Source organism: Schistocerca americana, chromosome 1, assembly GCF_021461395.2.
Source record: "Schistocerca americana isolate TAMUIC-IGC-003095 chromosome 1, iqSchAmer2.1, whole genome shotgun sequence".
NCBI lineage: Eukaryota > Metazoa > Arthropoda > Insecta > Orthoptera > Acrididae > Schistocerca > Schistocerca americana.
Window position 1 is genome coordinate 877,383,787 of NC_060119.1, and position 13,402 is coordinate 877,397,188.

The 13,402-nt window shown below is 38.6% G+C and overlaps 1 protein-coding gene across 1 annotated transcript in view; it reads right to left on the bottom strand.

Moving 5' to 3' along the window:
* Positions 1-13,402, bottom strand: part of LOC124614112 (protein piccolo-like) — a 1,087,733-nt gene that overhangs the window by 687,313 nt on the left and 387,018 nt on the right. The window contains 1 exon segment of the mRNA XM_047142918.1: positions 10,099-10,248. Coding sequence (XP_046998874.1) covers positions 10,099-10,248 — 150 coding nt within the window.

Below are 13,402 nucleotides of genomic sequence, written 5' to 3' on the forward strand. Positions count from 1 at the left end.
CCTATTCCCATTCTCAATCCCAGCCTGACCCCCCACCCCCAAGCATATAGTAAACAGTTCATCTCGTTACAATCTCAGATAGTCTAGAAATGTTCAGCAGGATTTAGGCTCTTGATTTAGAATATGTGGAGGATCATTTCAATAATTTTATTGCTCTTGTACTTGTCCCTTACTTAAGAGAGTGTGGAGTGCATAATACAAGTTTTGGAGGACTACAAAAATTACAAAATAGCTTTCTGTTGTTATTGCGCAATTTATGATTACTAAGATAGTATAAAGATTTGTCCAGCGTATGAGCATTCCTCTCAGAATCTTCTCTGATGTCTGACATTGTCCATTTGGCAGAGAAGGAGGGAGGTTCTCTTGCAACTCTTTGTAACCACAATGTCTTCCCTTTATTTTTTTTTACAATGCTCTGATATTTCATCTCTTTTCCATATTTTTTAGAATAAAGCTGCACAGAATCTTTCTGAAGTACACACCTACAAGCCATTTCAGCTGATAAGTCATTTACTTATGACACTTTTTGTTTTCTTAATTTCTGGAGTATTCATTTCACCTCATATAAATTAGATGAAAAATTACTTTTTCTCTAGGGAGAGAATTTTTTTGAAGTGTCAGACTTTTAGCTACTGGTTGTTGTATGCTTTCTTGGTGTTTATTATTGTTTTTACAATTTTCTTTTTAGTTCTGGCATCTCTCTTCATTTTAAATATAATATGTACCTTCTTTCGCAACAAGATTCTACTAGCTGGGATTTTGTGACATACGTAATGTTTCATAATCTCTGAGTCATAGCCATTCAGCAATTTTTTGGCAACTTTCGAGATATCAAAGCAATTCAGAGGCAGGCTACTAGATTCGTTACTGTTAGGTTCAAACAACACGTGTTACGGAGATGCTTTGGGAGCTCAAATGCGAATCCCTGTAGGGAAGGCGACGTTCGTTTCGAGAAACACTACTGAAAAAATTTAGAGAACCGGCATTTGAAGCTGACTGCTGAATAATACCACTGCCACCAACATACACTGCGCTTAAGGACCATCAAGATAAGATACGAGAAATTAGGATTCATACAGAGGCGTACAGACAGTCATTTTTCCCTCGCTCTATTTGCGAGTGGAACAGGAGGGGAAATGACAAGTAGTGGTACAGGGTACCCCCTGCCATGCACCATATGGTGGCTTGAGGAGTATCTATGTAGATGTAGATCGTTTCTCCCACATTTGGAAGTAATTCAAACAATCTTGCTGAAGCTTAGTTACATTAGTCTTCAACTTATTTTTAAGTTTTCCAGTATACATTTCTTTTAAGGATAACTCAGATTTTTTTGACATACAGCGTTCTGTTTCAAAATTCATTCTTTCCCGTCTTTGGCATTCATGATTTCTTCATCTTTCACGCTGATATTTCCATATGTTTTGGCATGGAATTTCCAAGTATCAGGTTTAGAAAGCTATGGGACTTTTGCTTACCAGAAATTGTTCTGAAGCATTTAGACATCAATTTTGGACTGACAACTCTGCCAAGTCTCCAGCCATTTGATTTGTACTTTTGTCAGTAAGATTCTCCCTCACAATCTCCCAGAATTACTTTCCTTTTCACACTTGAGCACTGAATTCTTCAAGTAGTAAAATGATGCTTCCTTTGGGGTTTTATCTATTTCATATTCCAGTTGTTTCCAGAATTGTCCTGCCAGAAATATTACTATTGTCTTCATTGACTCGAGTATGTAGTACACATTCCACAGCCACAGCCATGGCGTGCATCACATTTGAATGGCGCATCATTCAGCTGCTCCAGGTACCCTACCAGAGACTGTGGACATCCCTTAGACATCTGCAGTAGAAAGCCAGTGGGCTCTGCTGGGCAAATGCCCTTTATATTTTTGTGCACCAGCTCCTGCTGGCCACTCATGTATTTGTCATGTAACTATTGAACCGTCTATGTATGCTATCACATAGTGACAAAATAAATAGTGGTTGGTTTCTCATAACCAAGTTTCTTATTGTGTTCGCAGTTAGAACGCAAGTGGCAATAAGAAAAATATTCATGTGCTCAACTTCAGTGACTGTTTTTCACGTAACGTCTCCGTGGAGCAGTTACTTCAGTCACTTCTCCACTAGCAGTAACTTATTACGACCAATTTGGAAGAACTAGTAGCTACAATGACTGTGCATGCTCCACCATCTTAGACGCACCCACCACCATTTGTGCCATACAACAATTCTGCTGAAGATAAAGCAGCTTATAAAAACAGTTCTGCCCACACTTTGTAACACTCAGGGTGACGAACCAGGCCATTTGTAAGGCTTTGTTTTTGATGTGATTCCCCATTTCATATATCCACTATTGTCAGTTGATCCCCTTTCCAGGACCAGCCTCATTCCCCTCTGATGATATGTGTTGTTGGTTGTCCTCTTACCATTGCAAGAGCCTTTACTATTGCTGCTCACGTTGAGTTTTACCAGTGCCCTAAGCAGCCAGATCAGCCTTACTGGGCTGGGGCAGCAGAGCTCCAGCATTTAAGCCATAAGTGTCGCATTATTGCTGAAACCTCCGAAAAAGTTGAATCCATGCAAACCAGGAAACCTGGGGGTAACAGACAGCCCCGTCAGCAACAACAACAAGAGCACTGCTAAGTACTTCCGTCATGCCCCTCTTGCACTGTGAAACAAACAGGAGACAGCAGCGTACCCATGCAGTGGGCATCATGCTACAAATGTTGCATGAAAGGCTACATTCCTTTGGTTTGAACCTTCCTCCGAACAATTGTAAGTGGATATCCATTCTATATTGTCACTGTCTGCGTGTCAGACTAAGCTTTTTATTGCAATGTCTTTGCTGCATAAACCATTGTCACTGCAAGTGGACACTGGAACAGCTGTTTCGCTCCTCATCTCTCAAACATATGCATGCCTGGGCTCCCCACCATTGTATCCCATCAAATGCCGTCTGATAAGCTACAATAAATAATATAACCCTGTTCTCGGTCAATTTACTGCAGCTAAAGCTTGTAAACCTGTACTCATCCTATCATATAATTGATTTTTAATGAAATATCATGTGGTGAGGGCGTCCCAGTGGTTAATGATCTCCATACCGAGAATTTATTTAGGTTAGACGCTTTCATTGTTTTTGAATTTTCTGTTTAGTGACTGTGTACATTATGAGTCAGTGTGTACATTATGTGTCAGAACAGGATCCTTATCAAAGCCTAGGTTCATTATGTTCATTATGCTCTGAATGTTTGGATTTGTTTTCTGATTGTTTAGGGTGTGCGGACAACTTCACAGAACATATTGAGCTTAAACCTTCAACTTGACCACATTTTTCTGGGTGCAGCTTTTATCTGTGTCCTTACACAAGCAACTCAAGCCTGAATTCATTTGGTTGATGCCACTAGGCATTGTTTGTACCGATTTCAATGAGTGAGTACACTATGCCATTGGTGATGGCCAAAAAGCTGTCAGATCAGCTCCAACTTTGTGGAGACTTCAAAGTTACCATAAATGCACAGTCTGTTATTGACACATACCCTCTGCCTTTAACTGATGTGTTACTTGTAGGGGACTGATGACCATAGATGTTAAGTCCCATAGTGCTCAGAGTCATTTGTTACTTGCAAAATTAGCCAGGGGCCAATTCTTTTCCAAAATTAACTTAGGCGAGACCTATCTACAGGTTCTGTTAGATGATGTACAAGCCATCTAAGCTCTGTCTGACTCAATGCCCAGGCGTATCAAGGTCATTATTACGGCCAGAGGTGGTTGTTCTGGGTACTGATTTCTCAGGATCTATGCACCCAAATTGTGTGAAAATATAATGACGTGTCAGTTCTAGTATAATATATTTGTCCAATGAATACCCGTTTATCATCTGCATTTCTTCTTGGTGTAGCAATTTTAATGGCCAATAGTGTAGTTTTAGTCTTGAGGCAACAAAAGCTTCTGTGTCAGTGTTTCAACTAGCAAATTTTTAAACAGTCATTTCTATTATTGGAAACCAACACCAAATACAGTATTCCTCAATATGGTGACAGAATAAGGTGCATACTCCAAAACTGGCTGAGATTAACATATGTTTAGAGTGTAAAAGGATCAGTAAGGGATATTAAGATGGGATACACTTTCATGGAATATGCTCACACAAACCAAGCAGTGAGCAATATTTGCACTGAGACACAAATACTACGTTTTACATGCTGTTTTCCTGACCAGACATAGAATCTACTTTTAACTTATTTCCCACATAACATTCAAGAAGAGTAGTTGGTCATAGTAAGACTACTAGTGATAATACATTTCTAGAACTCCGTATTACACTGAAGTAAATGCAGAAGTGATTTGAATTCCTAACAAAATGCTCAATCATTTCAAATCTGTAGAAGATAGAAAAACATCTTTCCAGAGAAACGGCCATTTCATTTTTCACATATTCTCTGCAGCTTTCACAAGAGAACGGGAGGCAGTTATACAGTCTGAAATACAGAAGAAGACATTTACAGATTACATGCATTCACAAGGAATACTGTTGCTCACTGGCAATTCCTTTCATAAACTAACTGAATTTTCATACTGGTAAATTAGTCTTTAACAATGGTTACGATGACTTCCACCAATCAGCACAGAACTTTCTGAGATTGTTACATTTCATTGCTGTCTGTATTGATATTATTTGCTTTGGTTTTTGTTGGCTTTTTCAGTGGAGAATGCCAAGAAATATACAAAAATGATCAATGAAGATGCAGAAGTACTTGGGTAAGGAAAATTCACTACCAGACCATGAATAGAAAGAAGTTGGACGTGTAAAAATATCTCTCTCTCTCTCTCTCTCTCTCTCTCTCTCTCTCTCTCTCTCTCTCTCTCACACACACACACAACAGAGAGAGAGAGAGAGAGAGAGAGAGAGAGAGAGAGAGAGAGAGAGAGAGAGAGAAGTAGGTAGAACAAGGGAGGCATAGGAATGTGAAGAAAGAAAGAAATACGGACAATGAAAGATATAATGGAAATAAAGTCTTCAGAGAGGGGAACTGGCTCTCTAACATGTAACTGCCCTTTGATACCTAAGTGGTCATAGCTTACTCTTCTTTTTTGCCTCTTTACTCCTCTCCATTTTCTCAAAAACTCTCTCTTGTTCTACTTTCCATATATTTCTAAAGACCATCTTCTTATAATAATTTATATTCTCCCTGCCCCCTCACCAATCTCCCATTTCTCCCATTTTATCTCCCTCATCGTTTTATTTCACCTCCATATGCAACCTGTGATTTTTCTTGAGTTTTGTGTCTCATCCCTTCAGTAACGTTTTATCTGAAAGACATCACTACGCATCTCAGCAGCAAGTTACTGACAACAAAAATCAGTTTATCTTCTTCACACATGAAGTATGAACAATAAACAAAAACAGTGTGCACTCTTGCGCAAGTTATCAGTTTTCTCTCTCCGTGTGAGTGGGCAGTAGTACATAAAGTCTTTATGAGAATGGCATAAGCTGGCAGATGCCCATCCAATTGCAGCTCGCACTTTTAAACAAAACTGCACTACTGTTGCACCAATCTGTGGCAAAAGTGAAGGAGTGGTCGAGTGCTTGTCAATAAGGACCCATATACTGATTTTGTGAGTAAGGAGTTATATGAAAGATTGTCATTGTACACAAACACAAAGCTTGCACTGGTATACTGTGGAAACAAGTTCCAGCTCCAGGCGTATGTGGCAAAACATCATGCACCTGAAGACACAGTACAGTACAACATTAGCACACAGAACAAAATTCGCTTACCACCACATGATTTCAAATTTATCATCCAAAGATTAAGATGGCATGCATCACATGAGCTTACTTGTGTCTCTTTAACTCAAATCTAGCACACACTCTGAAGTTCTAATTGGGTAATATTAAAATTTAATCTAATGTTGTAAGACATTGCAGGTTAGGGTGTTGGATGTACAATATCATTTGCTAGGGCCCCAACCTCAGGATTTTTTCAGTTGTATATCAGTTCAGACTGTGTGTGTGTCTCATTTCCAAATTTATCAATCAAGAATTAACACTAAGCTGCCTAATGCATATCATCAACGTATCTTTACAAATAAAAATGACATGGTTAATATTCTTCAGCCTTTTCTAATAAGGAGCTCTAGTGGCCATTTATGGAGATCAAGTGGATACTTATTAATGCTTCATTACATTTTCACCTTCTTTTCCTTTCTTAAATTATTCAGAATGCAATCGTTCAAATTAAGTTGGCAGAGCTTTGGTGCTAAAGTTAAACAAAGCCTACATTCATGCGTCACAACCGTGATATGCAGAAGAAATTCCTTAAATTTTGAACCCTACAAGTAGCAGTTTCTAATTCATAAACTTTAGTCGTATAAAGCTACAAAAACACTCACCACATAGAGGAGGCACTGGTTCACAGATAGGCACAAAGAAAAATAATGCTGAAATATTTAAGCTTTCAGAAAAAGTCCTTCTTCAAAAGTAGTTATACAGTGCTCAGAGAGAATAGGCATGTGTGTGCATAAGAGTTATTCTTGAGTGAATGTGAATAACTCCTTCTGAAAAAGGACATTGTCAGATAGCTTAAATATTTCAGTTTTCTTTTTCTCTGCGCCTGTCTGCAACTCAATGGCTTATCTGATGTGGTGAATAGCAACCTATCCTTTCCATTTTGTTAATGTAATGTAGTTGGACAGATAAAAAATCTACTCGCCGAGTGGCAGCAGGTGAAAACATACACACACACACACACACACACACACACACACACACACACACACACACACACACAAAAAGGGTTTTACACATGCAAGCCTTCAGAGCCAGTGGCTCCATCTTCTGGTAGAAGGGGAAGGAAGAGGGGTGAAGGGAAAGGACTGGAGAGGTTTAGGAAAAGGGGTAGAGTTCAGAAAAGTCACCCAGAACTCCAGCACAGGGGAGACTTACTGGATGGGATGAGAAGGAAATACTGATTCTGAACTCCTAATGACCATGTCTTTAGAAAGCTATTAGTATAAACCTAAATTGGTACGAACTACAGGCACGTAACTTGAATTGTACATGAGTTATTGGAGGTCAAAGTGGCCGATTACTATTGATTGCGTCAAGTCATAAGTACTCCACAGTTACACAAAAAAATGGTAGCACATGTTTATAAATATATATTTATTCATCTATGTCTATGTTTATATCTGATATATATACTGTTCATGAAGAAATTGGTCAAATATTTACTGTGTTTTAGAAAGCACTTCAGCTTCTATTCCTTTGATATATGTTTATTTAATTTGTTTATGTATGTGTATGTGTTACAGCGTGTTTATGGCTTAGCTGTAGGGATATTTATTTGATTCCAATTTGTATGTGTTTCAATGTGTTTGTGAGTGTGCGTTGGGTTGGAGACATGACGGGAGCGCTCTAGCCAATCACAGCACTCGTTACTATGGTAGGCAACTACTTAAGTCAATGGAGAGACACACGGGGCAATGCAGGACAGGAAGGCGCAACGGACGGTCGCAGGAAATATTTGGATAGTATTGAGAGTTTGCGCGGGGTCGCGGGAAATAGAAATATTTCGTAGTGCCGACTTGTGCACTTGTGAGATTTCCATGGCTTCTGCAGTGAAGACGTAGTATGCATTTAGAAGTGAATATCTCGCGAGCTATGTTGTTGCTCATAACTAATTACATGAAGTAGGAATCAACTGTTTCCCTGCTATTCAACTTATATTTTATTTAATTGCTGGACCATCGACACCAATAAGGGTTTTGCAGAAATAAATTGAATTCTTGAAAGTACTTCTGCTATTGTACTCATCATTTAAAGTCATTAAAATAGGACCTGCAGATTTTATTTAATTGCAATCTTTCATTCATAAAATTCTATGTTACATTCAAAATTCTCAATTGCCGAGTGATAGGAACATTCGACCAATCGATTCATGTGTGTATTCATATTGTATACTGTAGACTCAGCAGTATTTGGCATGTAATACGGCAACTGCATATCCCATCCCCTAGACAACGAAACCAGCCAAAATGTTTCATATTTCAACTCTGAGTCTGAGGGTATGTAGTTGAGAGCCACCATTTTTTATTTGAAAGCCCGCAAGGGGAATCCCCTGACCAGAGTGAGTGTATACTCACACTGTAGGGTCCAGAAGACATTCAATTTTGACTGATTAGTTGGTACAAAAACCAAGGAAACTGTTACTGAAGCTTGCCGTTTAATAGTGAACATAATTTCTGTCATGCTTCCAGGACTTCCCAGAACTCTCTTATACGAGACAGTCACATAAGTGCTGGGATACCGCAAACTGTATGCAAGATCGGTCTCAAAACAGCTGACAAAGCAGCACAAGAAAAATCATGTCGACAGTGCCTGCGAGTTTCTTGAGTGACTTGAATTGTAAGGTTGGGATTTTCTGAGCTCTACTGGGATTGGAGATGAAACATGGGTGGCACATTAGACACCTGAGGGGGGTGAGAAAGGAAACCAGTTACCACAGTGGCGTCACATCAATTCCTACCTCAGGAGGAGACTATCAATGCACAAGAATATTGCGAAACCCTAAAATAACTCAAAAGGAATATCCAAAACAAAAGGATGGGAATGCTGATGAGAAGAGTGTGCTTGTTGCTCAACACCACCTGTCCTTACACAGCCTTAGCCACCAACGTGCTCTTGCACTCATCTGATTGGGACATTTTGAACCAACTCCCATACTCCCCTGAATTGAGCACCAAGAGATTATCATCTTTTCACCTCCCTGAAGGCACACATGAGTGGAATTAAATTTTCAGCTGATGAGTAGGTGCTGAAAGAGGTTCTGAAGTGGTGCAAGGAGCTGGTGGGAAAGTTCTTCAAGGAGGTCATAAAGAAACCATATGGCATTGAACTGGAATGCAACTGTGTGGAAAATAGTCAACAAGTTTATGAACAAATCCTGTTTTTTCAAACACATTTTTTCTTTAAAAAATATAAAGATCTAGCACACTTACTTTCTGAACATGCCTTGTACAGTGAAATTAGCTTTTACGGATAGCACACAAATTAAGAAAACATTTTACGTCTCTCTTGTTGGTTACATTTCCAACCAAATTTTTGGAGATGAACTACTCTTCAACTGGCAAGTTTTAAACATTTTCTTTAAAGAGCTAAGAATGATAAAGCTCACAACAAAGGAAACCACATCACTGATTGTAATGTTCCCATAAATTTCTCTTGAAATAAAAATTTAAAAAAAGAAAATGCGTGTACAGGGACGAGTATACTACCTCTGAATGGAGTGAACTGATGCATACATTATTTTCAAACAATGGAAAACATATTATTTTCCAACTTTAAGACATTTTGGGTGTCTCATTGTAGTTGCCTGATTGGGCACAAATTTTTCACAACAGCTTTTCTTTGCTGACTAACAGGATCAGGGGATACAAATAGCAGAATTGCAGCATTAGAGAAATTACCTATTCTTAAGGGCCCCCTTGTGGATACGAAAACAGGAAGAAAAATAAAATAAGAAATTTGCTAGTACAAATTTGATACTGTGTCATTCTGGAAGAGCTACCATTGTACAGTGGCTTGTGGGATATATGCATAGAGGTCCTCACACTAATTCTGCTTGATTCTTTGATGACATTAAGTGATTTCAGTTGGTTCCAAAATGTACTGTTTACTGTTCCTAACTATGATCGTTTAGCCTTTTCCTTTATATGACTACAAACATGACCAACCAATCATCTACACCACTCATACTTCCAATTTAGGAAAACATTAATAACCCAGTGGTTTGTGAGGACACGAGCATCCTGTATCAATGACCTCGTAAAGTCATGTCATACTGTTGCAGTCAAATTGTGCACAGCAGTAATAAAACTTCATAAAGGAGTACTTTCATCAGTTCACCACACAGAAATGACGACAACTATCACGGCTTCATGACAGCTAATTCATATATTATGCAACAAGTGTAATGCACTGAATGTTATACAAGTACTGCTGCTTTTCTAACTGATTTTTTAGAGGACTACTACAAATACTAAATCTACCAATATTATTACAGTATCTGACTAAGAGATTCAGTCTCATACATACCGGTCTGTCTGGTTTATGAGGATTCACCAAAAGCATCATCCTCTCTCGACGAACCAACAATGCCTGAGAATCACCCAGCCATGCTACATAAAGCTTCTTTTCTTCAGGCCGAATCAGTGCACATACCACTGTTGTGCCACTGCGTAGATTCTGAAACAACAGTAATTTAGTTTGATAAGCTACTGACTATATTCAGTCACGATTCAAAAATATTTCAGATCAGTATGGAAGTACACACGTGGCAAAACATTTTTCCAGCTTATTGTCATATTAAAGTTATCACCAAAAAGAAACATTTTAAACTGATAGTAAAGCAAGTAAAATTAATATATACAGCACGAAGTTTTCTGCTGACAACAAATGACAGGTATGAGAAGTGAGCACAATACATTATGATATTTTTTGTCAAGTTATCCAAACATGAACTTGTATTTCTGCACACACTTTGACTCTAAATGTCTTCGAACACATTACCTTTTTTCTCATAACAATGTAGTGACTCTGATCATGTTGCATTTTGAATTAGAATGATGTTCTTCACTTTAGCTGAATCTATATCTTACAGAAGATGCATTAATAGTTTTGTTTCCATTTAAATGTAGCAGTTGTCAAGTAAAAAGTGTTGAATTGCTATTCACTTCAGCGAATACAGAAAACAAAAAACACATCAGTAGTACTTATAATTCATAACAAATTATTTTTCTACGTGTGAGTCAAAATGTATGCGTAAATAGGTGTGGAGTGTTAAGAAATGTGGGTCTGTCAACAGAAGCAGCAATCACTTACAGAAACACACTAAATGGTTATCCACTTAAAATAGCACAGAAGTAGCTGAAACACACATGGGAAAAATGAACAGAAATAATTGGGTCTAAGAACAGCATATTCATAAAATTACAGAGAAACTGAAACAATAGCCAGTACAGATAGGTCTCTCTCAAACTGATGGATAGTGAAATACCAGTAATCATGACAGACAGGATTCTTGTTCAAATCCATTCACAGCCATATTTGATTTTAACCATGTTACCTCTTTTTTTTTTTTTTTTTTTTTTCCTTGCCGCAAAAATATACAACCCAAAGCTACCCACTTCAATATTCAAATATGTATTCTACACTGCTTGCAGTCTGCAATAATGATTCAGCATTTGTATTAGTATTGAATATGGATGGAAACTTTAGTAAAGTCAGATAATTTCTAGATGTTTCCCATGTAGATGCGGTATGGGAAACAGTAGTTTATAAACATCCACAAATTTCAGAATTTGTCACTGACAATACTGTTTACTGTGTACTGATTCCATTCTGCCACCAGAAATGATGTTCTTACCCCATAACATGTATCAACACCTGCATCCCTTGACCCACATTAAAGTTGCATAATGTTCAAAGGGAACAATGCTGCAGATAAACATATATTCTAAGATTCTATCTTTACTACCATTTCTTCGACTCAAAACAGGAGAAAATGTGGCAGGAGAACACAACTAGCAGCTGATGTTGATACTGATATGATGTCATGTTTTTACCAGAATGAAGCCCAAATCTGAAAGCAGAATCATCAGTGAAGTAAAACAAATATTACTGGAAGCATGTTTATTATGAACAACAACAGACAGCCAGAACAAAACTACATCCTGGATAGAGAGTGCTGCTATTCATATGTACAGTGAATATTTCAGAATATACAAACATTACGAACATAAGAAATGTTGAGAAACCTCCAGAAATGACAAATATTAAATAACAAATAATTGCTGGAGGCTCGGTTTGAACTGGCAACCCAAACATGATGGCAAGTGGCACTAATAGCTATGCCATACTGTGTGCAACACAACTTCCACCATTGCTCCCTTTCCTGGAGAAACAGCAGCCCACTGGTTCTGTTTAGTGACACACCATATGGCACTGTTGGTAGATCCTCATGTTTTGGTGATGCTGTCACATCCTCTTCACTATAACAAACATCAAAGGTAGCCCCTCCCATCGAAGCTTCGTGACCATCAGATGGGTCCTCATTATCCTTGAATGGGAGTCCTCAATTATTTATCTCCATACCAGGACTTCATAGGTGACGGCCAACAAATGACGAAGGATAAGATATGGCCAAAAGTAGTGCTTCAATATGTTTTTCAATAAACCCACTTTCTGCACAGATGTAAAAATCCATATCTAGACTCCCAGACTGAATTTTACTGGCTGGTGCTTGGTGCTATAGTGCTCTCAGTATTTTCCCTGGTCATCTAGGATCTATAAGCAAGCCAGCCACAACACTTCTTTAGTCCTGGTGATGAAATGCTCCCTGTTGTCATACTGAATGTCATCCAGTTGAAATGGAACAGTGTACCCACTGAAACAGAAAGAACGGTACAAAGGCTGTCGTGTCTTGCTTCACTGTGTTGTGTGTGAATTTCACGAAGGGTACTACTGCATTCAAATCTCTCTGCTCAACATCACTGTACATTGAGAGTGCATCTACTAAACTCTTCTGTGAGGCCATTTGCCTGTGGGTGGCAGGCAGTTATCCTGTGGGTGACGTTGCATTAGAGAGTAGTATCAGAGTGCTAAGTGCTTCAAAATGGTGTCTTCCACAAGGAACCTTGAATTTCCAGAGCGTCATCAGCCGGCACAGCTTTGGTGACATAAAAGTGAGTGAGATTGTCAGTGCAAACTATTATCCATCGATCCCTGTTTGTCAACTTTAGGAACGTTCCCAAGAGGTTAATTCCGATTCAACAAAATGGCACACTTCAACACAGTTATCAGGTAATTTATATGTTCTTCATATATTGGGAAAAAAAAGGACAGTGTCACCCAGGTACCAACTTTTCAAAGCAGATTGTGCATCATACACAGGAATGTGACCGGAGCATTACGTGGTCCAAACTACGTAATTTCAAACTCATATACACCATCAGGAATTGTGAAGGCAGTCTTTTTCCCAGTCAGCCTCAATATCGATTTGCCAGTAGGCTTCCTGTATGTCCATTGTTCAGAAATACTTTATTCCTTTCAAGCAGTCTAGGGTGTTATAAATGTGAATCAGACATCTTTTTTCCTTATCCTGTTCAGTTGTTGTTAGTTGATGCAGAAATGTCGTGTACCATCCTCATTCTTCACAAAGACTTCCGAAGAGAACAAAGGACTCTCTGAATGTTCAATGATGTCACCTTGCAGCATGTTCTCCACTTACTACAGATTATCTGTTGTTGAGCCAGCAACACCTTATACGAGCACTGGCTAATTGGTGGATGATCCCCATTGTTGTATGGTATTTTACCAGGGGTCACTTGGTCTGTCTTTT